General features: G+C 41.1%; 1 protein-coding gene across 3 annotated transcripts in view; it reads right to left on the reverse strand.

The window, feature by feature from the left end:
• Nucleotides 1-1,311: 1,311 nt before the first annotated feature.
• The window catches only part of chd5 (chromodomain helicase DNA binding protein 5), a 57,697-nt gene continuing 31,248 nt past the window's right edge, over nucleotides 1,312-27,760 (reverse strand). Inside the window, exons 19-41 of one of the 3 annotated variants that reach the window (XM_037772055.1) lie at nucleotides 27,153-27,294; nucleotides 25,605-25,736; nucleotides 25,270-25,387; nucleotides 25,031-25,155; nucleotides 24,651-24,945; nucleotides 23,113-23,285; nucleotides 21,569-21,743; nucleotides 18,419-18,505; nucleotides 18,159-18,247; nucleotides 16,464-16,597; nucleotides 15,345-15,489; nucleotides 13,723-13,882; nucleotides 13,527-13,606; nucleotides 13,123-13,318; nucleotides 12,956-13,045; nucleotides 12,675-12,827; nucleotides 11,084-11,192; nucleotides 10,734-10,866; nucleotides 10,358-10,553; nucleotides 8,385-8,548; nucleotides 6,396-6,522; nucleotides 4,233-4,316; nucleotides 3,927-4,060 (exon numbers count right to left, since the gene is read on the reverse strand). In XM_037772055.1, coding sequence (XP_037627983.1) covers nucleotides 4,267-4,316; nucleotides 6,396-6,522; nucleotides 8,385-8,548; nucleotides 10,358-10,553; nucleotides 10,734-10,866; nucleotides 11,084-11,192; nucleotides 12,675-12,827; nucleotides 12,956-13,045; nucleotides 13,123-13,318; nucleotides 13,527-13,606; nucleotides 13,723-13,882; nucleotides 15,345-15,489; nucleotides 16,464-16,597; nucleotides 18,159-18,247; nucleotides 18,419-18,505; nucleotides 21,569-21,743; nucleotides 23,113-23,285; nucleotides 24,651-24,945; nucleotides 25,031-25,155; nucleotides 25,270-25,387; nucleotides 25,605-25,736; nucleotides 27,153-27,294 — 3,073 coding nt within the window. In that variant the 3' untranslated portion in view covers nucleotides 3,927-4,060; nucleotides 4,233-4,266. Of the gene's footprint in view, nucleotides 4,061-4,232; nucleotides 4,317-6,395; nucleotides 6,523-8,384; nucleotides 8,549-10,357; nucleotides 10,554-10,733; nucleotides 10,867-11,083; nucleotides 11,193-12,674; nucleotides 12,828-12,955; nucleotides 13,046-13,122; nucleotides 13,319-13,526; nucleotides 13,607-13,722; nucleotides 13,883-15,344; nucleotides 15,490-16,463; nucleotides 16,598-18,158; nucleotides 18,248-18,418; nucleotides 18,506-21,568; nucleotides 21,744-23,112; nucleotides 23,286-24,650; nucleotides 24,946-25,030; nucleotides 25,156-25,269; nucleotides 25,388-25,604; nucleotides 25,737-27,152; nucleotides 27,295-27,760 lie in introns of all 3 variants that reach the window. The other 2 variants (XM_037772038.1, XM_037772044.1) reach the window with 2 other exon arrangements.

A 27,760-nucleotide genomic window follows, 5' to 3' on the forward strand; every position in this document is an offset into this window, starting at 1 on the left:
AGTCCACCATGTTGCACCACCATGTCCCTACAGTAGTCCAGAACAGACAAACCAAACACTGACTCGAGACAGAGACTTTTGTTTTTTACGTTACCTGAAAGCCACCGTAGTTCTCCGACACGCTTGTGAAACTGCGGTAACGTAAGCTGCAGAGTGCAAAACCGTGGTACGTCCAGCTGCCGTCTGACTTCTGTTGCTCCTAAAGTAGTGTTATTATGGTAAGGATGGCCTCTGAGCGAGGCGAACGCGTTACCACGGTTTTGCACCACTCAGCGGCTCACATCACCACAGTTTTGGAAAGGGAGGAGTGAGAGGAGGGGTACTCAGTTGGTTGCAATCTGCAAACCAATCTGTCACCAAATCCTACATACTGTACCTTTAAGTTTATTGTGCCCAGGGGGAAATTTGTCTCTCAGCCAGGTAAAACACAAAAAAATAGACTTGAAGATAAAACATAAATTCATGAAATATATTACATTACACTACATGTATTAAATATGTTAAGACACATGCTCGACACTCTCAAGCTCACATAAAACAATGTGCATCAGGGAGAGCAGAACATCAAACCTGGAGTACAGGCTGTATGATAGGCTAATGTTACATATCTGAAATATGATGATGACATTATGGTGGCATAGTCAGGTTTGAGAGTTTCTCAAACTTTCTTGTTTTATCTTTGAACTCGTCTGTGATTACTCTGTGAATGGCTTCTGTCTGCTATTTTTGTTCCTCACTGACTACACCAGCGTTTCTATTTCTGTCTCTAATCACATTAAAGCACTGCTGGCTCCTGCAGATTGTGACATGCAGCTCCTTAATGAACACAAGGTAAATAATGAAGTCCTCCTCAACTCGGCTCAAGTATTCGCAAGCATGCAGGGCCAGCTCTAGCCCTTTTGGTGCCCTTGGCGAAATTCGCCCACGCTACCGCAACCCCCCAGAACCCTAACACTAGCCCCATAAATCACATCACATGTTTTAAGACAAAAATTTAGATTTTTCTTTAAAAGTGCGGCCGGACATATAAAAAAGTGAGAGGTACAGGGGTGTAAAGGGTATTTCTTTCTTTCTTTCTTTGTTCATTTGTTACCTCATTGCAAAAAAATTAGGAAGGGGGCCCACCGTTTGTTTTTTTTTTATTATTATTATTATTACTACCACTATATTTTTTTAGAGGGCGAGAAGCGCCCCCCCAGAAGGTGGCATCCTAGGCGATCGCCTCTATGGCCTATGCCTTAAGCCAGCCCTGTAAGCATGTCTCTTCATTTGTCTGCAGACTGAACTACAAGGCAACACATCAACGCAATGTCACTGTTGTCCAGAAGATTTATTAAAACACATTGAACAAATACACAGAATACAAATAAAAAGATGACAATTCACTTTTTTCATTCAATTTGCTATACAGCACAAATATTCAGAACCATAACACTGCTTGGAGCTCATTGTCTGTAAATGCTAGATACACTACCGCCTCCCCCCGAAGTGAACCGTCATATCAAACGCTTCACATGCTGTGCATTCGCTGCAACAAAAGGTGCCTTTTATCAGGGTCTTTTGGTAGCTTTTGAAGCCATGTTAATAAGCATGTACATACATTGTTAACATATTTATAATATTAGACTGAAGCCTTTTTTTTCTAACAGACATTACATTCATACTGACTTCAGTTTTGATTGCATCTCATTGGAGTATAGTGTTTTCGACGCCGCTTCGTGGTCGTCACTCCAGAGGGGGAAAAGGACATGATTCTGATTAATGGTGCACGCTGCAGTTTCTACGGCAACACCATCCAGCAGACATTCATCTTTTTTTTTCAGTTTGATACATAAATCTGTACGAGATGGACTTATCTCTGAAAAAAAAAAAAATCTTTCAAGTATTTACATGTTTCTGAGGTTCTATCTGTCAACCTAATACATGTCATGGTCAAGTAATCGATGGCGTGAACGGAAACACGATGAACAAAACAGCACTGATAAGCACTAACAAAGAATAGCGCAAAAAACTGATATGATGCACTTCAAGGTTCATTTCGTGGTGCTTTAAAAATCAGTCCGATGATGTTTCTAAGTTGAAGCATGTTGTCTGAGAAATGATGGGAGAGGAGAGAGGGGTTGCAGTAACACAATCTATCAGAAGAGAGCACCTTGGGACAACCATTTGAAGTTGCAAAAGGAGAGTAAGAAAATACCAACTCTGTACAACACTACCTCTTCAGTTTAGATTAGTCCAATCACAATCGTCAGCCCAACAAAGTCAAATAAGTGCTGTCAATGGCTGTAATAATACACACAGGTAATGCCACTGGTCTTTGGAGAAAAAAAAAAAAGATAAATATGTCAATAACAATTTGCACTTTTGAGTCCAAACATTCGAGCGACGCCTTCGTAGAAAAGGAAATGTAATACGCTAAAATATTGTTTTACTTAGTGGACTGCCACTTTAGCACATAATAGCAGTAGATATAAGATATGTACCATGCTAACGCATCTTCGCACCAGGTAAAGCAACAACTCTCAAAAAGAGCCTGAACATAACTGAGGACATTGGAAGTGATTATCTAAAGAGTTAATGCTGTGCAACATTGGTCCTTTTAAGCAGATATACAGAGAAGGCTCAGACTCTGACAAATCGTACTGGATCGTCTTCTTTAATTGACCAAATACGTCTTATTTTTACCTCAACATAAAAGAGAAGCAAACAAAAGCTCATTTTGCGACAAGTACTAGACTTAAAGTGACATCGCGCCATGAGCACATATGTTCTTATTCAGTTCTAACAATGAAAGGGAACTGGGGAAAGTCCCTGGGATTTAAGTACGAGGACAGGGAAGGGGAAGCCACTCTCCACTCAGGACTCTGTTCTCAGTTAGGCCTGAACATTAAAGCCCTGTGTGTGGATCCTGTTTATAGTGCAGTCCCACTGGTCATAGCCCCCAGGGTTAAGCTCTACAGCCACTACTAACATTCAAATATAATAAGAATCACAAATATTGTACCATACACAGAAATACTTCTCTGAAATGCGTTAAAATCATCATTTTCATTCGTCTTCTCCGCTTGATCTTCATGTCGCCAGGCTTCTGATTTCCACCCATGTATGTATACATATTTGATTAGACCTATGTGAGGTAAAATAAACAGCAGTCTCTGAGTATATACAGTACAAGAAGCCAACCCCTCACAGGTACTGCAGTCAAGTGCAGGTTTTTGTGGAGATGACTTTCTCCAGATTACCAGCGGGTGGCAGTCTTTAGAGGATTCAGACAGACTGTGTCCAGCTACTGCATACATGGTAATAGTTTTTGATGCTTTCAAATCAATATCCACTGGTTACTACATGAATGACAAAACACATATTCATTTAAAGTAACAATAATTGCCCTCAGGGAAAACAATCTCCTATCAAACTGTGACTGAAGGCGTCCACTCCTCTTCATAGCTCCAGTGGGGCACAGTCACAGTGTACAGTGAATAGGCAGGTGGATACAAAGCAACGGGAGCGCACGCGGGATGAAAAAATCGAGGCTGGCGTGACCAAAACACAGAGTTTAGAATGAAGCCCCAATCAAGAGCATCAGAAAGTCATGCCAACTCGAGTTTCGCCTCGTACTGTCGGAGCCGGAAAATAAAAATCCTCTTTCAGAAAAGCTGCTTTATTTTCCCCTCCTCATCCTCAGCTCTCTCCGGCACGGGTTAACAATATCTACTGAAATGCTTCTATGGGATCCTCGAAAGATAAAAGTGCAATCGTTAAGATAGATACATCTGCATTAATCAAAAAAAGTTAATCGCCTCAGAGAGCTCGACATTGTGGGTTAGAAGTCAGGAAGGAGCGGGAGAAAGAGGAGAGATGGGAAGCCGTAATCCACACTGATTCCATCCCTGGGAGTTTTCTGACCTCGGGTCAGTTTTTACAGAGCTGGCCTAGTCCTCAATACAGATGACATCACTAGGTTTGCCTGATTTGAGGTCAGGTGTAGCCACGTCTCTCAAGCAGTCAAGTGACCTCTTGTCCAGATGGCTTGTGGGGGGAGGAGGGCCGTTAGAGGACACTAAAGAGGAAAAGAGATTTCATATTTCAGTGGTTCATTTTAACGAAATAAATACTTTTCTTAGCATATCATAGTTAGAATTATGGCATATCAAATGTTCAGTGGTTTTCAAACAGAACAAGCACAGTAATTTCAGAATCTTATTAGAAAGCAAAACTGAAAGTGAGCATACCCAAAATGTCTGCAAACCCTCATTGTGTGTGCAACTAAGGTAAGTAAGATAGGTCAAAGTTGAATAAGGGCGTCGGTCTGTCAGCTGTGATGGATGGGACAGTTTGGAAGAGAAAACAAAGGAATGGGAATTATTACTCAAATCAGTTTGTGCTCACCCAGGGGTTTGTTTAAAACATGTCTGAAAGCTTGTGTTTCTTGCCCTATCTGACGTCTCCGTGGGCGTGATACTGATAATTATGATAACTGTGTCTTAGATGCTGCACGCATTCATGATCTCAGCAATGAACTTGGTGAATACAATGTAATCATTACAAATACAAATCATCAAAATAAGACCTAAGTTGTAATACACCACAATGATCATTTAATTCAATTGCACATCAATTCAATTTAGGCATATATGTCAAACTATAAATAATTAATTGTGTGCAATTTATGTTAATATCTTCTTCAAGGGTAACTTTGGTATTTTTCAACCAAGACCTTATTTCCCATGTTTTTGTGTCTAACTGACTAATATCTGAAATTAGTCCACTGAGGGAAAGCGCTGTAGAGGGCAGCTGCGAAACAAGCTGCAATATGATGCTGTTGGGGCAAGCTGGCACCGCCATTTACGTCCACTAAAAGTGCTTGTTTCTGCTTTGATTGTTATTATAAGAGTCTGACATTATGGAAAGAGTCTCGCTCAAGGAGAAGTCTCGTTCTGAAATCTGGTGTTGCCGGAAGACAACGGTGGAATAGTGGAATACATCCATGATGGAAACGCAAAGGCCAGCCGGGCAGAGTTTGTTGTGTTGGAGCACAGAAGTCGTACCTTAGTGTTATCTAAAAGATTTTCAATGACGTGGCTGAATATTTAGATGATTTTCACAATGTAAATGAGGTATTTATTTGAGCCAGAGTATACGGATATTCAGATTTCACAATGAGACTTCTGCTTGAGCAGGACTTGGACACAATAACAAACAGACAGGATCAAGCAAAAGGTAAGAAAAAACATTTTATTTCTCTATAGGGTCCTTTCCATAATGTTGTCAGACACTTCTAATAACAATTTGAGTCAGTGGCAAAAACAAGCACTTTAATGAATAATAATTGCTCACTTGCCCTCGCAGCTCGTTACAGCGTTCTCCCTCCATACTGGACCAATTTCAAAAATCATTGTCCCCATTGATCACTAAAGCTGGGAATACACTGTATGATTTTGAAAATGTTATTGTGTAATTCCTACTCCTATAGTATGAGTAGATCGTTTGCGATGTAAAGTCAAAGTTCACGGTTTATGTGCTCACACTATACATGTAAAATAGAAAAAACACAGCCCGTCGGTCCCTGAGGGCCGTTCTGGCTGTTGACAGTTGTCAATAAAGATTTGTTTGAAAGCTCCGAGGCAGGTTAAGTTTGTTTGCTAGCAGAGGTCTGTACGGGTCACAATGCTAACAAGGCAGAAACGTGCTGACTTTTTCATCTGTGCCATCCTGTTTGCTGAAACGTCTAAAATAAAGAGGCGCCGGCGTCTATGGACTCGCAGGTTGCTAGGAAGACGTGGACAGTAGCTATGGCTTGTCCATTTTACAGAGAGAATTGGAGGTAAGCTAGCCACGTTTTACTAGCTATATCTATTCTACATTGTTATCTTGATATCTACGCTCTGATTACTGTAAGAAAAGCAGAAAAAAGTCACTGACGTTGGAGAGTTGGCTCGTGGCTCTGCTTCAACTGTGCGAGAGCCTGTGGACGCCCGACCAAACTTTCTGACATGTCAGACAGTCGGTCGGGAGGAGTTAATCGGTCCTCGGTCCCCCTTGTATACTGCACGGCAAACGATGCCCGACGAGACTGAAATTCAGTCTGTCTCTAAAATGAGTCGTACGGCTTAAAATTCAGGCCAGAAACGGGCTAAAATCGCACAGTGTATGCCCAGCTTTAGACACAAAAACATGGGAAAATAGCATCCAGATTGAAAAATACGAAATTTACCCTTTAATATTAGAAAAAAATATCTGATGTCTAGTCTGTCAAAACATTGATTTATATCAGCCTACTTACAACTTAACTTCAGTTACCAAATAGTATCATTTAAGTTGCACGAACAACCTCTAGTTGCACCTGTTTCACATCACCTATGATACAACATCCTACTGTAAACAATGATCCTTACCGCTGACGTAGGGTCCCAGAGGCATCTGACTGTAGTTGACCATTGGCTGTCCACCTGGTCCTCTGAATCCTCCACCAAAGCTGCTGCTGTACATCTGGGAGCAGCCGAACCCGCCCTGGCTGAAAGGCTGAGAAACAAGCATTAGTTATCCTGCTGCATGTTACAACGTCACATGACTCCAAGAGAGTGAGGCTGTCTGTGATAACAGCAGATATCAATCCTTCCATACAACGTTTAGCAGCTTTGAGAGAACTTTTCTTCCTGCGATAGGAAAGTAAGCAAATAAAAAAAAAACAAAAGGAGAGAAAGTCAGATTCACGGCTGTTTCCCTGGTTACGACAAGAGTTGGCATAGCAACCAAAAAAAAGCCCAGTCAGAGCGCATAACCAAACGCGTTGCTGGGCTGAAATGATCTCTTGTATAACGGAGAATAAAGCACACACATTCAACTCTGGTGAACAGGTGCAGCAGAGATGAAAGTAATGAGACAATAGAATCCTTTGGGACTGAACTGTGGAGCTCAGCGCTGAAAGTAAACAACTTAAGGGAGACTCTTTCTCTTTTTTTTTCATTACACCTGGGGAAACTCTTCCGTGGGGGATAGGGAGTCGGAGTCTCCACAGGGTTTTGAAGGAATAATGTGGTTGCTGAGTCGTGACTACAGAACACTTCAAAGTTTTTAGGCCATAGCCTTTTATTTCTCAAACGAGCTCAGCCCTGCCGCACACGTTAGTGAGCCTTGTTTCCTCACCAGCCTCCACGGCATAGTAAAAACCAGGGGAAATAGCAGGTCAGCAGTAGATGTCACATAGAAGTGGTGTACATCACCTGAAAGCTGGGAACCTGATGATTAAGTGTGTGTAAAGCTGTTCTAGTCATAAATCAGAAATAAGTATGAATTCATTTAATTAAAATAAATTGTGAAAGTGTATAAGAGCTTAGAACATTATGATGTTACAGCAATGTTGGGGTTGATACCATTTGTTACACAGATTTGGAGCTAACTTTAACCATTTTTTATTACTCGGGAATTGATAAAAAATTATCAATAATCCCTCCAAAATACAACATTAAGACACCAAGACTTTGAGGAACACCACGCTGTGATTTGGTATCAAAAACTTTTCACATTTGGAGATTTCTGCATGAATTGGCGAGCACTTCTGTTCTAAAAACTGCTCAGAAACCCCTAATTGTCATCTGGCTAGCCATCCATCCTCTGAATGCTCTGGGTCTCTAGTTTGTGGCTGTAAAGTTTCATGAGGCTGTGATTATCTTAGAGGTCACCACAGATCATTTTATACAGTGAGGTCACGTTTCAAAATTTGTCTCACTACATAGAAATGGTTACTATGGGAACTAACATCATCACACATGAACACAGTTGGGCTCATTGAATCCACAAAAGTCTCAGCTTTACAGTCATACCCAATTTATGTAATTCCACGACTGTTTAGGGACCCCAGGAGGCAGAAATATTCAAACACACCATTTTAGTAAAGGTGAAATAACAAATTTATACTGCATTAAAAAAACTGCATGTTTTTTTACCCAAAACTGCATGTGATTATCATAAAGTGGGCATGTCTGTAAAGGAGAGACTCGTGGGTACCCATAGAACCCATTTTCATTCACATATCTTGAGGTCAGAGGTCAAGGGACACGTGTAATGATTTTTTGACAGCCAGTTTTTCCTCGCCAATATTTCGCCCCCTTCCTAACACGACATGGTATCATGGATTAATTAGGTTTTCTAGTGTCATATGATACCAGTACCTGCCCGCTACAGCCTCCTGAAGACAGTAAGATCGGTCGGGATCGCCGGCCATACCGTGGGTCTCAGAAGCAAATGGGTTCTTATAGCTTTACTTTTTTTATTCAGCAAGTCAAACAGAAGACTGGTTTGTATTCGACACGATTTTGCTACCAGAGAATTGATTAGTTTTCTGAAGCCACCGTGACCTTCGTGACCACCGCGTCCCATCTCACCTGCTGTGGTGGCGGCTCGCTCCCTCGGCTGGTGAGGCGGCTCAGGATGCTCCTCTCGGACATCTGCAGACGGCCCGACACCGGTGGGATCCTGGACAGCATGTTGGGCAGTCGTGTCACATCAGCTTTCATGTCACTCAGGAGTTCCTCCAGCTGGTTCAGCACTGCAAGAGCAGGAACACACACACACACACTATCAGAAATAGTTTAATGCCCGTACATATAGTATTCAATAAGAGAAACTGCAGGGCAATTGCATTAAAAAAGTTATTTTTTAAAATCCTATTCAAAAAGAGGGTTACTAACCTCAAATCATTAAAAACAGTAAATTAATCGTGGGATCCAGAGCCTGAAATTAACAACTGCCAAGAACTAAATGCCATAAAATGTTTCACTAACAGATAAATCAATAAAGGTCACAGATAACAACATTTTCACGAGATGACATTTTGACGCCTCCGTTTTATACAACCTTTGGTCTTGGCCACTTCCCAAACTTCCATCCTACTAATCACTTATAAGCACGCTTTGACGGTGAGTTAAATTAACACAAAATGAAGCCACTGTGTCAAACAGGATCTTGACTGGCTGCCTGTTAGATGATGTGGAAATGTCTTCATGCACTTTTGCCCTCCATGTACTGTCTGGACAGATGGATAAAACTGTTTCCAACTGAAATCATCTTGTTTAAAGTCATTTCTACAAATAAGTGTCTGTATCTTGAAACTAAAACGAATAAGACAGGTCAACTGCCTTAGGATAAAAAATAAACAAACTTGTTTTAATAAATAAACCTTTAATAATTCAATTACAAAAAAAAATTGATAACAAGAACATGTTTGCAGTGTAGCTCCAGCAATTACAGTGCTGCATTGATTTTTTACTAGTTATAAAAACAAACATTTTTTGAATGAAGCAGGTGGTTTTTAGTGGTTATATGCCTCCGCCAACCAGCCAAGTTGCAGTTTATATCCCTGTCTGTCAAAAATGTCATCACTTTATCATTTTATCTTGTTAGACATTTGTGTGAAATTGTCAAAATTAGCATGAATTCTTGAGTTATGGCCAGTTCGCAACCTCCGGGTCTGAGAAGTGAAGCCAATGTGGAAGAGCCTTAAACTTGTATTCTCTCTAATAGCCAGCAGGGGGCGACTCCTCTGGTTGCAAAAAGAAATCTGATTCTATAGAAGTCTATGAGAAAATGAGCCTACTTCTCACTTGATTTATTACCTCAGTAAACATTGTAAACATGAGTTTATGGTCTCAATCGCTAGTTTCAAGTCTTCTTCAATACAGCATGATGTTCATTTAGTAAATGATGGTCCCGTTTAGAGACAAATAGTCCATAAAGCAGCGTATGCTTTAGGGCGTGGCTACCTTGTGATTGACAGGTCGCTACCACAGCGTTGTCCAGTCTGGGAGTTGTCCGTGTTTTCGTCTTACAACTTTAACCCTTTCACAGTGTGTTTTCAGCTTCAAAATGTCAATCCACAAATTAATTGGTGCCATCACAGTGACTACGTCCACTTCTTATATACAGCCTCTGGTATTGGCCAAAAGCATGATTTGTGAGGTCACAGTGACCTTGACCTTTGACCACCAAATTCTAATTGGTCCTTGAGTCAAAGTGGACGTTTGTGCTGTCGCTGGCCCGGAGACATAAAAATATTTAGCATTTAATGGAGTACATTTTCTGAATGCAGTATCAGTGAAGTGTTGATAATAATAATTAATATTAAATGTGCCCTTGTCTCTTTCATGAATGTTTCATGCACAACCGGATTTTACACACAACACAGCACAGATGACCGGTGGGGCTGACAGATGTCGTATGAAAAATTTATAGCAGTAACTTTGCCCTGTAAATGTCATTTGTTCAGGATTGTTTTCCCAGTGTACCAGCCTTTTTTGGCAGGTGAGGCAGAAATTCTGACAATTATGGCTGTTGCTATTTTTGAAACTGGACCTCAGACCTTTGTGCAGCACGGCGTTGGCAGGCTTGTTCCCGGCCAGGGACTCTTTGGACAGGTGCTGGTGGGACTCTGCCAGACATTCCACCTCTGCGAAGCGAGTGTTGAGAGCCATGGCCGGGTGACTGGGGTCCTGGGTCATATTCAGGTACGCTGCCCGCCGCAACTGCTCCTCAATCACTAGAGCCTGCTCCAACAACTACACAGACAGAGAGAGAGGGAGGGATGGAGGGTTTGTGAAGCACAGATGTGACAGGAAGAGGGAGATACAGTTTGAGAGACAGTGTTTCAATTTGCATTCAGATATAACAAATCCTTTAATCCTTGAATTATTTCAGCCTTCAGTAGTTATTTTTAATTATAAAAGACTCAGGATTACCTTAAAGCGGCGAGCCAGGAACTTGTTCTTCATCTCTAGGTAGTTGCCCTTATGTATCTCAGTCTTGAAGGGCTCATTCAGAATAGCGTAACGTGGGTCATTCTGAATGTCTTGCCAACGAGCATAGCCATGTCTGAGGTAGATTCAAGGTCAAGGACAACAAACAGCAGCAAAGAACCTCTTAAAATTCGGCAAATAAAAAAGATTTGTGAGAAAAAGTAGTTTTGTATCGCTCCTCCTCACAGTTTGTAAATATCAGTCCTTTGATTGAAGCTTCCCCCCCGGGCATAAGTAATTACATTACTTTGCCAGATGCTGAGCGCCTCGCTCCTACATCTGGGAAAGGATACGTTACGATGCCAGCTAAAAGCCAGTAGTCATGGCGACGGTGCCAGATGTCGTGCATCTTTCCAGAAGACAGCGCCGCTCGCTCTTCAGTTTGCCAGAGGGTGTGCAGCTCTGCCGGCGAAAAGGATGAAGACAAACAGTTTTTACAACGATAAAAAAGTAACATTCAAGATGTTTTCCAGCACTTAAAGGAGAAGTAAGAGCACATTAAGAACACAAACAAGATTCATGACAAAACAAAGCTGTGTCATTGTGGTGCCTAAAAATAAACAACCAGTAGCGAGACACTGGAGCACAAAGTTGTGTTAAAGGAACAGTGTGTAACATTTCGGGGGATCTATTAGCAGAAATGGAATATAATATTCATAACCATGTTTTCATTAGTGTATAATCACCTGAAAATAAGGATCATTGTGTTTTCGTTAGCTTAGAATGAGCCCTTCATATCTACATATGGAGCGAATCCTCTTCACGGAGTCCGCCATGTTGCTCCGCCATGTATCTACAGTAGCCCAGAACGGACAAACCAAACACTGGCTCTAGAGAGAGCCTTTCGCTTTTTTACGTTACCTGAAGGCCACCGTAGTTCTCCGACGCGCTTGTGAAACTGCGGTAACGTGAGACGCAAAGTGCAAAACCGTGGTACTGCCAGCCGCCGTCTGAATTCTGTTGCTCCGAAAGTAGTGTTATTATGGTATGGATGGCCTCTGAGCGAGGTGAACGGCGTTACCACGGTTTTGCACTCTGCGGCTCACGTTATTGCAGTCTTAGAAAGAGAGGAGTGAGTGGAGGGGTACTCAGTAATCTGTAAAACACACCACTAGATGCCACTAAATCCTACATACTGTCCCTTTAAAGAAAGAGGGGAGGTAAATACCTAAACACAACATACAGACGTGAGCGAGTTCCACAGTGTCCTCCTTCAGTTTAAAAAGCATGATGGACAGTGTACAAGAAGAGACAACTAGCTTAAAACTAATGTTGAATTAGGAAGTGACTTTGTGAGTGCTGTCATACTTCTCCTTTCATTATTCCCTGTGTATTATTTTGTCTCTAGATAACATCCCATAAGTTTTGTCTCTCAGCTTAAGAAAAGACTTCAAATTCACCAGTTAAAACTGAGCGTCACAATAATCCAGATCAATATTATGGAAATGAGTCAGTACCATTTAATACTATATTGTAACTCCAAATGTATTCTGCTGACAAACACAATAATTACAATTTTAATAAACTATTTTAGCTAACTATTTCAACTGTTTATCCATAACTTTTTTAGATTCTTGTGCCATATTGTTGAATTGTTTCTGAACGTCTTTAACAGTTCTAGCGACCTTTGGATTTTTACTGTTTACCTTTTCTGTTATTTTCTTCCATACTTGGTGTGACATTGTGCGACAGGCTATCTAAGTCAGTCTACATTAGTCTCTCATAGAGAAGCTTTATGCAACAGGTACATTTAAGTGTCTATAGCAAGTCTGACTTAATGTTATATTTAAAACAAAGTCTTGGTCTGTTTTAATGTAACTTGCCCCTGTTATTCTTTGGTCAATGGTTCATTTAGGATGAAAACAAAGTCAGACATATTCTTACCTGTAAAACCTCCATCAGCAATATTAAACATGAACTTGGTTTTGTATCCGTTTTTGTCCTCCTTCCGGCTCTCATCCAACTCGTCCAAGGTGTCTTTGTCTCCATTTAATCGACCCTCTAATGCGTCTTCACTCTTCATATCATCTGCAACAGCTACATAAACGACAGAATGATCTCTTAAAAGAAATATCTATATAATGGACTACCACTAAAGATTCCTTTGCTTTCAAAAAAAGCTCAGTTATATTGCACCTGTTTCATTCATAGCATGAACTGTATACCTGGCTTATTTTCCTTGTCTTCAGTTTTTGCCAGAGGAGAATCGGTATCTCCTTTTTCTGAGGACTTCTCTGTTTCTTTGCAGGGCTCCGCTGTGGATAACAAGAAAAGACTCAATTAAACAAAAGTACAACCAACATTTTTCGACACATCGTCGTGGATCACTCACTTCTAGGTGAGGTTTGACTGGATGATAGCTCTGTCTGTTTCGAAGCGGACTCTTTCGAGTTGGCAGATGGCTCCGTCTTTGCAGAGGGTGACTCAGTTCGGTCCCTCTCATCTCCTGTTTTCTCCTCTGAGCTGGCCTTGCTCTCTTCACTGTCAGCTGCCTTCTCAGGTACAGATGCTGGCTCTGCACTTGAAGACTTCCGAGGGGAAAACAGACAGGGCAACAGGAGGAGTTGGTAGAGGGCAGAGAGACAAGTTAAAAAGGTGTCAAAAGTTTGACAGGAGCGTCTTCTGAGGATGATAAGACGAGTGTGGTTAAAGTGTGATGAACCATGGGAAGATGGATGAGACAATAAAGGGGAACAGAATGACAGTGATGGATAGTGGAAGGAAAAAAGGACTCACTTCCTGCTCTGACAGCTTCTTGCTATCTTGCTCTGTGGTCTCCTTGTCTTCAGAGGTACCCAAGAGAGACTCCGTCTTCTCTACAGTCCAGAAAACAAAAAACAACCCAAACTTTTTTATCAAGCAAAAACTTTTTACAAGCATGAACTTCACCTTAAAAAAGAAAACATGACTAGTAGAGACACTTTGTTCTGACCTGGTGGAACAGGAGTGCCAGGCTGAGTAGCGACAGGGCTGGCTGGCACAGGTGTGTTGGGATCAGAAGATAAACTCTCGGTCAGTTTCTTCAGCTCCATGCCGATGGGAATCAGATCTGGAGAACTCAGCTTTCCATTCACATGCTCAAACTCTTGCACCTACAAAAAAGACAGATTGGTTCAACTGTAATAGAATAAAAAATTCTAACCTTGCATAGGATGGCTTACTTTCCTCAAATAAGGGATTAGGACGAGCTCTATTGTAAAGTCCATGTGGCATACTGAACCAGAAGTTTTGTTTTAATTTGTCCGTGTCTGGTTGCACCAACTCTTCTTAAATTCAAACTTAGACTTGTTATAATGTAAATTTTGTTTTCATTCATTAAGCATATTTGTTAGGGACCATGTGCCAAAAACATTAATTAAAAACACCAATCTCATACTAATAGGAGACAAACACTAATATTACTATGATGCAAACAATACAAGGTTCAAAATACAATAAACACCACACAAATTAACGTTATGGTGCCTTCAAATGGGGTCATGTTAACCGTGTTTACGAGAAGAGTCCATATGAACGCCCCCCTCTGGTGGTATTCAGGTGGAGAGATTCTGAAAGCTCAGAGTTCACAAGTAACCTGCGACGTGTTTATTTGACGTGGTCAGAAATGGCGGCGGCCATGAAAGTTGATTTGGTGCATACTAAGTTAATATATTGTAATTTTAGTCGTATATTGTTTTTCATCATAATTTTATATTATATCTGAGGAAAATGTTGATATTCCCAACGGCCTCATTATGCCTTTGTATTTCCTTTCCATGACCCGTTTGAAACTGAAACATGACCTTGAAACTGGGAAGATTTTAAATTACATTTAACTAAAATACACAATATTAAAGTGACAAAACATTATGCCAGTAATATGAGACTTAACAACTAAATGATGTTAGTTAGATTAGCGTAAATGGATAGTTAGTAACATTAGTAGTGGTAAGCTAGCTTTAGTTAACTTTGACACACATTTCAGAGTTAATAAATAAAGTCATACCTACATGTACATAGGTTTGACGGGTAACTTTACATGTAGGTTTAATATATCATTTAGCACCTTTAAATGTTACGCTTTTTGGAAATGATCCTACAGTGACTTCATGTTTACATAGTTGACTGCTTTTTGACTGGACAGCGCTATAAATGTTTCCTAACAACATATTTACATATCACTAAAGTCTTTGAGACATTTCTGAAGTATTAATGGTGCAACCAGATTAAGTAAATCACTAGTTTGAAACTAGCTCGCAAGAAGTTACTAAAATCGTGACAATGACTTTACACACGAACTTATAAAGATGAAGAGGGCAAATAAAAACTCCAGAAACCATTTGTTAGTGTTTTTTCTTTACCCAGATGTTTTACGCTACGTGGCAAACAAAGCGAACAAAACATCACAATGTGTGGTTTGTATGATGAATGAAGGGACCCGAGAAATACATTTTCCTCTTGCCTGCATTTGCACTCTGCCTGAACAGTTTGACCTACTTTCTCTAATCTCAGTGCTCCAGTAGAAGACTTGGTATTCCTCTGTGTTAAAGATGTCTTTGGTTGAACAACCAGTACCTTTTTCCTGACAAGGGACATGACTCCGATCCTGGTGAGAACATGCTGACGAGACAGTCCCTCACGTGGGACTCCGTCAGCAAAGGTCTCTGCTCCGTCTGCCCCCGGCTCACAAAGATGTCTCATGAACAGAGACACATAGGCCCTGATGGGGAAAAAAATCACACTTTACCCTACATGAGACAAGAGTGATCCCTCTGTGGTTACTGTCACTAACACGCACTAGTAGCAGAAGCACTTGCACTATTAGTAGTAGATTAGTACATATAATGATCTAATTGATGCTTTTGGTTCTTTTTGGTTTTGTATGTGTTACAGTATGTTTTTGATGTTTGATGTATAATGGTGTCACACTAACACACTAGTAGCAGAGGCAGTAGAATGAGGACTAACAGTAATTGTACTATAGTATTTAACTGTAATAATAGCAGAAGTAATTGCAGTAGTGGTGGTATGAGCAGTTGGATGTAATATGGAAAAAATAACAGTAGTAATCATAGTAGTAGTAGTCGTAATAATAGCAAGATAATAGCAGGAACATAGTGTTAAGAGTAGTGGTAGTAGCAATAGTAAGCACTGGTGATAGCAGTCGTAGTGGGGCAAGTAGCAGAACAATAATAGTAATGATATTGTTAATAGCATTAGTACTATTAACCCCTTATTAATGCAGTTAAAAAGTATAAATCCAGCTTTAGCAGTAATGGCAGCAGCACCAGTCGTAGTCCCGACACTTGTATGCAATATGGTAATCATAGGAGCAATAGCAGTAGTATAGTAGTGATAGTAGCATTTGCAGGTGAAATTAGAAAAAACAAACACAACTCAGGGCTACTTGCTTTCTGAATATCTGTGTAATGTTTGGCTCCGGTGCTTTCTAAAGTGAAGTAACCCTGAAATTGGAAAGACCAACCTTTGCAGACTTCATATGAGCGTTCTGGAGCTTTGCCCTGGGCTAACCAATTAAATGCGAGGAGTGAATTAAATAGCCCAGAGCTAGCTCTTAACTTGATGGCGGGCAGCCCTCGACTAAAAATTGCACTGTGTGAAAAAGAGAATTTTAGTTTGAACTTATAACACCACTTTGGTGTATCACAGTTGAAGCATATCGGGGCCCTTTACCTGAACTCGCGCTCACTCTTCCCTCTCAGGTCTCGAACCAGCCAATGGGAGTTGAAGGCATCCTGGGGAGGCATGCCCCAGCGCATTATGGCATTGAGGAAGGCTTTCCTCTGGCGGGCGTTGAACCCCAGGACCTTGTGATGAGAAGAAAACAGCTTTAGACAGGAAATGGTGTAAACATATCTGAAAGAGGAGGATGTGAGACTTATATTAAAACAGGCTGCATTGAAATACATTACAGTACAGTTAATGATGCTGCTTGCAGTTTCATATTGTCAAAGTGATCATTTATTGATCCTAATTCTGTCGTTGCTTGCCTCATACCACAGAGTGGTGAACAAGGGATCAGATGCAGGGCAGTGATGCTTGACATGTGGAGCTTACAGATACACCAAACGTGCACACTTATCCCCAAATGTTCCCCTATTTGGCACAATTTACAGAATGAAGAATTATCCCCTTGTCTACCATGTCATGCTGCAAGATATGTTACTGCAAACAGGGTTTTATTGAGCTCAACAGTGAGGGTCTGGACGTGAAAATCCCATTCATATTCTGAATAATGTCATAACAATCCAAGGTAGACTTACCTGAAGCTACGAGATTGCGAAACAATTATATATTCTGCCGTAGAAGCCACAACTCCGTATATCAACCTTGTTTTAAGAAAAGCATGTTTTATTCGCGATGTCATGGAGAAGCACTACATTAACCACAATCCTAAGTGTAACAGCGATGTCTCTGATTGGTGGAGCTCGCTGTTACCATGGAAATGTGTACCGCACCCGTGAACAGCTAGTGAGGTACATGCTTGTGCACGCTCGTACGTGCTGCTCCATGGTCTGCTCCCGGATTTCAAACCGGACCAACATGGCGGCTCGTTTGGAAACTTCTATTACAAAAATAGTTCACTGAAATGTGTCTAAGGAATAAAGCACACAGTGATGAATCTGTCTTCATTTTAGATCAACAACGGTTAGTTTAAACATTTTTTGGGTGTTTCCAGATGTGGCGTGTCACCATTTGCAACGGTTTATGGGATGAGTAGTTCCATCCATTATCTGTAACCGCTTATCTTATTCATGGTCACGATGAGGATGGAGCCGATGCCAGCTGACATTGGGCGAAGGCGGGGGACACCCTGGACAGGTCTCCAGACTATCACAGGGCTGACACATAGAGACAGACAACCATTCACACTCACATTCACACCTACGAGCAATTTAGAGTCAACAATTAACCTGTATGTCTTTGGACTGTGGGAGGAAGCCGGAGAACCCAGAGAAAACCCACGCTAACACAGGGAGATGCAAACTCCACACAGAAAGGCCCCAAGCCAGGTTTGAACCTGCGACCCTCTTGCTGTGAGGCCACTGCACCACCGTGCAGCCCATGAGTAGTTCCTTCACTCTTAAAATTGTTTATTATGTACACAGTCTTGAACCTTTGCCTATTTTTCTGTTTCCCAATGTTTTTTTTGCCTTTATAGTCATGATTCATCTCGTAGCTGATTGGCTTGGTTCCATGATTAAAACTCTAAAACTTTCCATAAGGTTTTTCTGAAATGTTATTGGAGTGAATGAATGGGAAATTCACTTCCAGAACCAAAAAGTAGGTGGTCACTGTTGAGCTTTATACCTTCACTTTAATATTCACAGGATATCCTGTGAAGGACGAACAGCCTGTAATTCACACCTCAATACTGCCTCCAACTCGTGCCAGTAAAGGTGGCAGAGGTTTGTCTTTCTCATTCTTCATCTGCCGACGAGACTGTCTGCGTCCACCTGCAACAAATAAAACCAAATGCATTGTTATAAAGAACCTCTCTCCAGTGTCTTACCATGAGCACAGTCAGATGAAGAATAACTAGTGTGGAGGAGTATCTCTACAGAGTGTTGTACTGTAGTGTCATGCCTAAAGAGCATATTTTTTATTTAATTTGTTTTGCCACTTACCTTCAGGCCTCTCCTCGAAATCTTCGTCCTCGTCCTCGGACCCCACGGAGTACTCCGACTGATTGTCTGAAAGATCATCCTGCCACTCTGAGCCACACATCAAAGAGAAACAGTACAATGCATTTCGCTTCTGTGGGTGGCCACCTGGGGGCGCCACGGCACTGCAGATTACTACAGACCACTACTGCTCGGCATGCACATACTGTAACCACCACTCCTGTCCTCTGGAAGTGAGGTGAGAGTCGACTACTCTGCCAGACGATCACTTTAAACTTGGAGTGTACTCTGAGCTGTGATGGGCTTTGAAATCTTCACACTCTCATAGTCCACTGCTGTTGAACTGTGGCAATCAAAAGTTCGACTAACAGGATGTATGTCGCTGCAATAGACTAGTTGAACTGTGAAAAAAAAGTGCTTCAAAATCCACTGAGAAGACTTTATACATGCATATAGAGATACAAGAGAGTTTTAGGCCAGTATTACACACTCTGTGGCAGATTTAATGGAGGTCAACGGCTCTTGTTGAGACTTACAACCTAAGAGGATTTAATAAACACAGAGATTAATTCCTGTGCTGTTCCTGCCTGAACTGATACACCCAATTTCACCGTATTAACTCACTAATGAAGCCAGACATGTGAAGTGTGTGCATGTGAGTAGCACTGTTCTGTTATTGAATAATCTGATTGGGTTGTTACATATTAACAAGAGCCGTTGGCCTGCACTGAAGCCAGCAGAGAGGGTGTTACACTGGTCTGTACAATATCATCATAAACCAAATACAGAAACACGTTTACAATACCAGCAGATGATCACACCAACAAACTGTCCCAACCATTAGATATTTAGCTACAGTGTTTTTTGAACCCAGCAAATGTGCCTTCATTATGGCAGCGGTGCACCCGATTCAACTGTTATCGGGCCTTTAAATGTGTGTTATTGCTTGCTATAAGCACCATAGATGTGGGTCAGTAGGGGCCTACTATGCCTACTACGTTGTAAGAGTGAAAGCGTAACTTAAAAGCAACACGTAAAACTGCATGAAACGTTACATTTTGAACACAAACAATACAGCTTGTTTAGGTTCAGGCAACAAAACCACTTAGTTAAGTTTAGGGGACAATATTGCGTTATGTAGGGCTGTGCAATTTCAATTATGGCTTCCAACGATTATGAAACCAAGATAATCAACTTAAAACGAATATTTTGCTGCATGCTGTTTCACAATAATGCTCTCGTTTTGTCTTCTGTTATAAATCCAGTGCAACCCTTTCCTTTAAAGCGTTGCACTTTCGCCCCGCTTGGTGCGTCAGGGACGGCCGTTCAGTGAGGGAGGATCCCCCTGTGGGGCTGGCCCCCGTTGGGCCCATCATGAAGGTGGTGCTTTACAGCACCCCTTGCCCGGACCTCGGCGCTTAGTGCTTGCTGCGTCCTCCACCTGCGGGGAGAGGTGAAGCTCCCTTCTCCCTGTGCGACTGTCAAATCGGGCAGAGTGTCGGCAACCCACCAGACCCATCTTGAAACACAGACTCGTTTACCTTGCTGTGTGGGTGAGACTTTTTTGCTGTGTCATTACCATTCATATCCATACAACCAATGTGTTAATCAATAAATAAATGGTTTACTAGTGCATTAAGTTCTTCAGAGATCTAAAACTCTTAATTTAGCTCTCTCAAAGTGCACCAGATTGATTCATTTAACTTTAAAATGTACAAAATGTTCTTTCTAAATGCATGATGTTTCCAAAGTCAATGAGTAATCGTGTTAAATAATCGTGATCTCAATATTGACCAGAATGATAGTGATTATGATTTTTGCCATAATCGAACAGGCCTAGCGTTCTGACTTAAAATAACTACGTTTCAAATGTGAAAGTGAAACTTAATGCTTGTAAACACACAGACAACTACATGTTGTTGGTTTCACATGGGATACAAACCTCAGCCACCTGGGTGATCCATCGCCCCCGACGTCCACCCCACATTGTTGTTTTATGCTGTCTAGACTACAGCACCTGACTTCTGCTATTACTCCTGTCATAATTACTACGGTCGCTAGAGGTTGTTGTCATCTTCTTTTATTCCTTCTTCGGTGAAAGCCCATGGTAATCGATTGATAAAACCTACTAGTACTGAACCACATCTATGGGGCTGATAAGCACTGATAACGCCCATTTAATGACCTGATAACAGTGCTAGAAATATAAGCAGAACAATGAAAGTGTTAATCTTTAAGATCTGTTTAGCGGTGATCGGTGAGATATTGTTTGGCAACAGCTGCTCGTATTTGATTAATGGAGGCAGTAATACACCTCGCAGCAGCTAAACTGCTGGAAAATCATCTGGAGAAGACAAGAAACTGAATGAACCCCAAACAGGACACAAATTGAGGGGTTTATTTAGAACATGATGTCTCTTAGAAATATGCTTTTGGCTCGCCTGCCACCTGTCCACAAGCCAGCTGATGAGCCAAAATAGCTTGTTTCTTCTGCATTTTGCATCTCATGTGCTCTTGTGTATTTCTGCTCATATTTCAATATGGGCCAAGTCCTGGCTCCGACATATAAAAATTAAAAGTGGCAATAATAGAACATGGCTGTTGCTTCCAAAATACAGCCAAGAAATCATTTTGTGTGATAATATGAAGGGGTGAAGACATAAAGGGGACATATCATGAAAAACTCACTTTTTCAGTGCTTGTGCTCATAAATCTGGAGTGCCTACAAACCCACTAACTGTGAAATAAGACAACCCAGTCAGTTTTTGTGGGCTGTCTAGATCAGAAAACATGTGATTCATCATGTCATTCAGATGTGGCTATTAGAATATAGCGCCCACGGCTTGAGAATTACCTTTGCAAAGGTGCACTATATTTTTCTCGCTAGCCAATTAGAGCAGACTGAGCTTTTTTGGGAACGGGTTCTTAAAGAGACAGGCGCTTCAGACAGAGGGTGAATACAGCTATATTCAGACAGACACTATGGGAAAAATAATGTGTTTTTTTAACATTAAAGCATGTTAACATGTTCTAGTAGAAACCTAAAATAGAAGTATGAACCTGAAAATGAGCATGTCATGTCCCCTTCAAAGTCAAAACAACAAACCCAGGCATGTTAAAGACAAGCACTGTGTGTCTGTTGACAGAGCGTACCTTGGTCCTCCTGGGTCGTATCGTTGTAGTTGACCTGCTTCCGGATGCGTTTGCCTTTGCCGAGGTTGCGGGCCAAGTCCTCCTGCTGCTGCTCGTAGTGGTGGCGAAGGAGCTTTTCCCAGTAGTCTGGATCCACGTTCTCCTCCTGCTTGATGATCTCCCGCTCCACCTCCTCCTGCACATGGACACACACAAAGGCAAATGAAGATATTTACTAGGGCTGTCAAAGTTAACGTGATAATGCATTAACGTAAATTAGTTTAAACGCCCATAATTTCTTTAACACATTAACGCAACTTGCGATTTTTATGTTGGTACCAACCAACCATGTCATACTAGCTTGTCGCAAAGGAGGCTAAATAACATTGCAAACTTGACAGTGAAAATGACAGTGCCATTTTGAAAGGGGTCCCGTGACCTCTGACCTCCAGATATGTGAATGGAAATGGGTTCTATGGGTACCCACGAGTCTCCCCTTTACAGACATGCCCACTTTATGATAATCACATGCAGTTTGGGGCAAGTCATAGTCAAGTCAGCACACTGACACACTGACAGCTGTTGTTGCCTGTTGGGCTGCAGTTTTCGAAATCGATTTCCAATAATAAATATATACATATATTTGCATAAAGCAAGAATATATACCCACTTCCATGTTGATTAAATACTTGACAAATCTCCCTTTAAGGTACATTTTGAACAGATACAAAATTTAATCAATTTGCGATTAACTATGGACAATCAAGAGATTAATCACAATTAAATATTTTAATCAATTGACAGCCCTAATATTTACTCTTATGTTTCAGATATGTACTTTGATGTTTCAGAATAAATATGACGTATGTCTGTGGCAAAGGAAAAACTACTTATGTACAAAAAAAAACATGGTTAAAATAAATAAATACCAACAATTTTTTACAGGTACATGATGACCAGTTCAACATATCAAACTAGTTTCACCTGCTGTGACTATGCTGATGCTGTTGCTATGAAACAACTCCTCAGCTTTCCGTACTCCTCTGTATGCCTTTGTGTTACATGTTCCCTTGCACAGCATGTGTCAATATTTCATTGTATAATTATGTTTTAATGTGCCGACACCAAGTAACAAGGCACCAAGTTACAAGGCTCACGTTCCTGGTGGACCAATTATGAAATAAAAGTACCCCATGAGTTCTTACTTTCATTATAAACAAACACAGTTCTTTCATTATATTCAGCTTTTACATGCAATTGGTGTATCCTCAAGGCCTTACAAACATTTCCTACATCATTAAACATTCAGCAATCCTTTTTTTAAAGGTTTGCCTCATGTTTATTTTTTATTTGTCCAATGGTACCTTTTACAATGTCTCAGCCCTTTATAGTCAGCATGCATGTGTTGGTACCAAAAACAAAAGTAATGCTGATTTTAAATTGTGTTATCTTGAAGCAGAATCTAACATATAGAGTCAAATGACCATCTCATGCCTCTTTTTCCTTTGTGTGACCCCACTAATCATCCTGATCCATCAGGCGTGAGAACATTGTTATATCCTCACCTCTCCATCCTCTTCTTTCACCACATACTGGGCCACCTTGAAGGAGCTCAGGTACTCGTTCATGTTCTGAATCTCCGTGTCCTCGGTGGCGTCCTGGCTGCGGTCCAACAGCTTCGAGATGGCATCATCGTCGTAGTGAATCACGTTGCCCTCCTCGCCCTCTTTGCTGTCACCTGTTGATGAGAAGTTGATGACTCACAGGAGCAGACAAAAAGATATGTTTGTCCATTTTTAAAGCTTTGAAATTGTAAATTGGCGTGCTTTGTGTCAGGAGATGAAGCCTTCACTTCAATGTCAATATGAAACCTATCCGTTGCAGGGCTTGTGATTATGTTGTATTGTTTGTGATTGTTCTTTTTGTGTGAAAGACAAAAATCACTAACTTAGGGTGGAGGTGTAAATCGCTCCCCCCTTCCTGTGCTCTTCTCCCTCTCTTCTCTCTGCTCCTCTCCCTCTCAGGTGTTCCTACTCTGCTGATTAGTGGGTGGCCCTGCCCCCATATTTAAAGGGATAGTTCAGGTATTTTGAAGTGGGGTTATATGAGGTACTTTTCCATAGTCAGTGTATTACCAACAGTAGATGACGGTCAGCACGCCCCCAGTTGGGAGAAGCAGACAGGAGTTACCGCACGGAACCAAAGTAATGTACTGCTGTGGACGGGGCCGGCAGAAAAACATATTTTAGCCATCTAAAAAAAAGGCTCACTTAAAAAACTCAATATCAGTTTAAGTGAACGCTATATTTAGAATATTTTTGCCTGTTTATCTTGTCGTGAGACAGCTATACAGTCTATGTTTCCGACGGGGAACTGAAGCTGTTTTCTATGCTCTCACCAAAGCAACCAGACTCCATTGAAAAAAACAATAATTTTCCTTGCAGAACACGGGAGTTGCTGGTCTACCGCTGCCTTGATCGGTTAGTTTGTTTGTGTTATTGTGTATCTTTGGTTAGTTCAGATTCACCAAAGCCAGGTAAATAGCACCAAACAAATTAACCAATGGAGTAGAACAGCAACCCCTGTATTCTGCAAGATAAAATTACAGGTTTTTTCAACGGAGTCTGGTTGCTCTAGCGATAGTGTAGATGGATATAACGGCTTCAGTTCCCTGTCTGAAAGGGCTGTCTGATGGCAAAGGTAAAGCAGTGAAAATATTCAAAATATATCGTACACTTAAACTGATACTGATGTTTTTAGGTGGGCCTTTCTTTTAGTTGGCTCAAATACGTTTTGCTGACAGCCCCAGTCCACAGCAGTACATTGCTTTGCTTCCATGCCGGTATTCCTGTCTGCTTCAAACAGCAAGATGAAACACTCTTTCTGCATTTGAAAGTGACAGGGTAAATGGAAATATATTATTGAGAAATAACAAAGCCTCCAATTGTCTCAAACGAAGTCTCATTTGTTTAACATCGACCAACAGTTATGTTTAATGATGATATAGCAGTTTGAAGCTCAAATGCAAGTGCGGAAAAAAAAAAAAACGTGCAATTGTGGAATTGTAAAACAAGCCAGAAATGCCAAGGGGGAGTCAACACACCGGTACATCGGTATTGTATCTTCTTAGCCAGAGGGAAAGACGAACCCATGGCTCCTCGTGCTGCTTCCATTTCATCTTTGAAAAGCTCCTCGGTGCCAAACTTGAGGATATCGTCCAGTTCTTGTTTGGACATGGAGCCAGTTTTGGAGCCCAGGCCGGGCCGCACCACGAGGTGGGTCAGCATCATCTTCCTCTTTGCCACCTGAGTGATTCGCTCCTCCACTGAGCCCCGCGTCACAAAACGATAGATCATCACCTTCCTGTTTTGGCCTATACGATGTGCTCTGCTAAAAGCCTGGGAGAACGGAAAGATGTTATTCGATCTGCTGGTTAAAAGCTACAACAAAAGCATGCAAGTGTCCATGTGGAAGTTTCAGTACTTGGATGTCATTGTGAGGATTCCAGTCAGAGTCGTAGATGATGACGGTGTCTGCGCTCGCGAGGTTGATGCCGAGACCTCCGGCTCGTGTTGAAAGCAGGAAGCAGAACTGCTGGGCGCCCGGTGCTGTGGCGAAAACCAAAGCAGAGGGTTGGTTTGTGTGTGAGAGTGAGCGAAAGATGTGTAGAGGAGGACATGCTTCCACACAAACACACAAACATTCGTGATTAACAAACTCACCATTGAAGCGGTCAATGGCCTCCTGTCTGAGGCCTCCAGTAATTCCTCCATCAATACGTTCATACTTATAACCCTCGAACTCCAGAAAATCTTCAAGCAGATCCAACATCTTTGTCATCTGTCAAAAAGAACATGCTATTATATGCTCATGCAGCTGGGATCAAAGTCTGCACTTTCACTCAAAATGATCTTTGATTAGATGTCTGGATTAACAGCGGATTCACCTACAACTGACATTGGCACTGGAATGGCTAACATATGTTCAGTGTTTCATGGCCACCAATCAGTGAAAGCTGTGGCTTCCAGCCAGGATACAATATCTATTTGACTATTACCTGAGAGAAAATGAGAACTCTGTGTCCTTCATCTTTGAGTTTCTTCAGCATTTTCTGAAGCAGCGTCAGTTTTCCTGAGGACTTCACCAGTTGATTGCCATCATACGAGCCGTTGGGTAATACAGGAGCTTCCTGCAAAGACACAAATCAAATCCAGGCTTCAACTGGAGAAATATGTGAATTAGGGCTATCAAAGTTAACGCCATAATAACGTGTTAGCGCAAATTTGTTTTAACACCACTAATTTCTTTAACACAACTTGTGATTTTTAGGTTATAGCGGGCTCAGTTTTAAATGTAGAGTGAAGATACTGGTATCATTTGAACCTAGAAAATCTAAAGAATCCATTGGTACCAACCATGTTATACTAGCTTGTCGCAAAAGAGTCTAATTAATGCTCAAAACTTACTCCAAATTTTGGCTAGGAAAAACGAAGGGGTCCCTCTGACCTGAAAATGGGTTCTATGGGTACCCACGAGTCTCCCCTTTACATGCCCACTTTATGATAATCACATGCAGTTTGGGGCAAGTCATAGTCAAGTCAGCACGCTGACACACTGACAGCTGTTGTTGCCTGTTGGGCTGCAGTTTGCCATGTTATGATTTGAGCATATTTTTATGCTAAATGCAGTACCTGTGAGGGTTCCTGGACAATATTTGTCTTTGATTTGTGTTGTTAATTGATTTCTAATATAAATATATACATATATTTTCATAAATCAAGCACATTTTCCCACTCCCATGTTGATAAGAGTAATACTACTTGACAAATCTCCCTTTAAAGCTTCAGTAGGCAACAATTTTTTGGCATCAATTCAGGTTACCTGTTTCATGCACTACTGTCAGGATATAGCGACCGTTTTATAAAAATAACTTTTTTAATCATATTTGCTCCAATCTTGCCTACTTCTGATTAAGGTACATTTTGAACAGATAAAAAATGTGTGAATAATTTGCGACTAATTACAATTAACTATGGATAATCATGCGATTAATCACGATTAAATATTTTAATCGGTTGACAGCCCTAATATGAATACTTGATAAGAATAATTAGTGGCTTTAAGCCAGGAGACAAAGGCTAATATTTTAGGCATACAGGATGCTATCTTGTGTCAAACAGCTATGTTCCATTTCACCTCAGTGTCAGTGTCACGTTTTGCCTCTCCGAGGCGTGAATATTTAACGCTTTTCTGAAGGTGCAGTAGCCCACCAGCAGAGGGCAACATAACTACTCAGTTAGATTTAGGAAAAACGGCATGGTTGAGCTTAAAATGAATACGTAAACTTGGTAAAATATGTACGTAAACAACATATTTAAGTGGATGCATATACATTGCGGTCAGTACAGACTACATGGCGTACAAATGACAAGATAAAGGCCAGAAAGGCGTTCTTATTGCACGCCTTAGCCTTTTACATTGTCATGTCATTCATACACCTTTTCGTGCGACCGGCTCTCATTCCATGGCATCAACCTTCAATGTCATTATTTTGCACTCAGTATTGAGATGAAATATTTAACTATGCTTAAAATTGCTGCCTTACCACAGCAGCCACAGGGAACAGGTAGGGGTGGTTGCAGCACTTCTTCAGGTCCATCATGATGTTGAGCAGGGACACTTGGTTCCCTCCTCCTTTGGAGTTCAGAGCCTCAAAATTTCGCGTCAGAATAAACTTGTAATATTTCCTGCAGGTCAGAAATCAGATTGAATCAGGAGAAGAATTTAAAAAATAGCCTAACACTCTTTGAAACGTTTCAAAATCCTGACAGTGAAGTGTGAATTGGAGATTACAAGTTCATTGCATTTAAGCCTTCACAACATGTAAATTGAAATTATATTATTTGCCACAATGCCAGCAGCATTTACTGTAAAAGCTACTGATATAAGCTCATCCAAATCAGGCCTAAAGGTACTTTAGCTATTGCATGGGGAATATTTAACTGCTTTGGCCCGATATATACCTGCTTTTTAACCAGGTGTTCAAATAGCATGCACGTCGCATTCATTTTTGACTACATACACAACCAACGCTCCAAATGGACGCGGGATACACGAGGCAAGCGTCATGCGCATGCAAACTTGTAGTTAAAAGCAAGTATATTACCGGCTTTACAGGTAATGAATTCATGAATTTACATGAATGAATGAATG

This window comes from Sebastes umbrosus, chromosome 1, assembly GCF_015220745.1.
Source record: "Sebastes umbrosus isolate fSebUmb1 chromosome 1, fSebUmb1.pri, whole genome shotgun sequence".
Taxonomy (NCBI): domain Eukaryota; kingdom Metazoa; phylum Chordata; class Actinopteri; order Perciformes; family Sebastidae; genus Sebastes; species Sebastes umbrosus.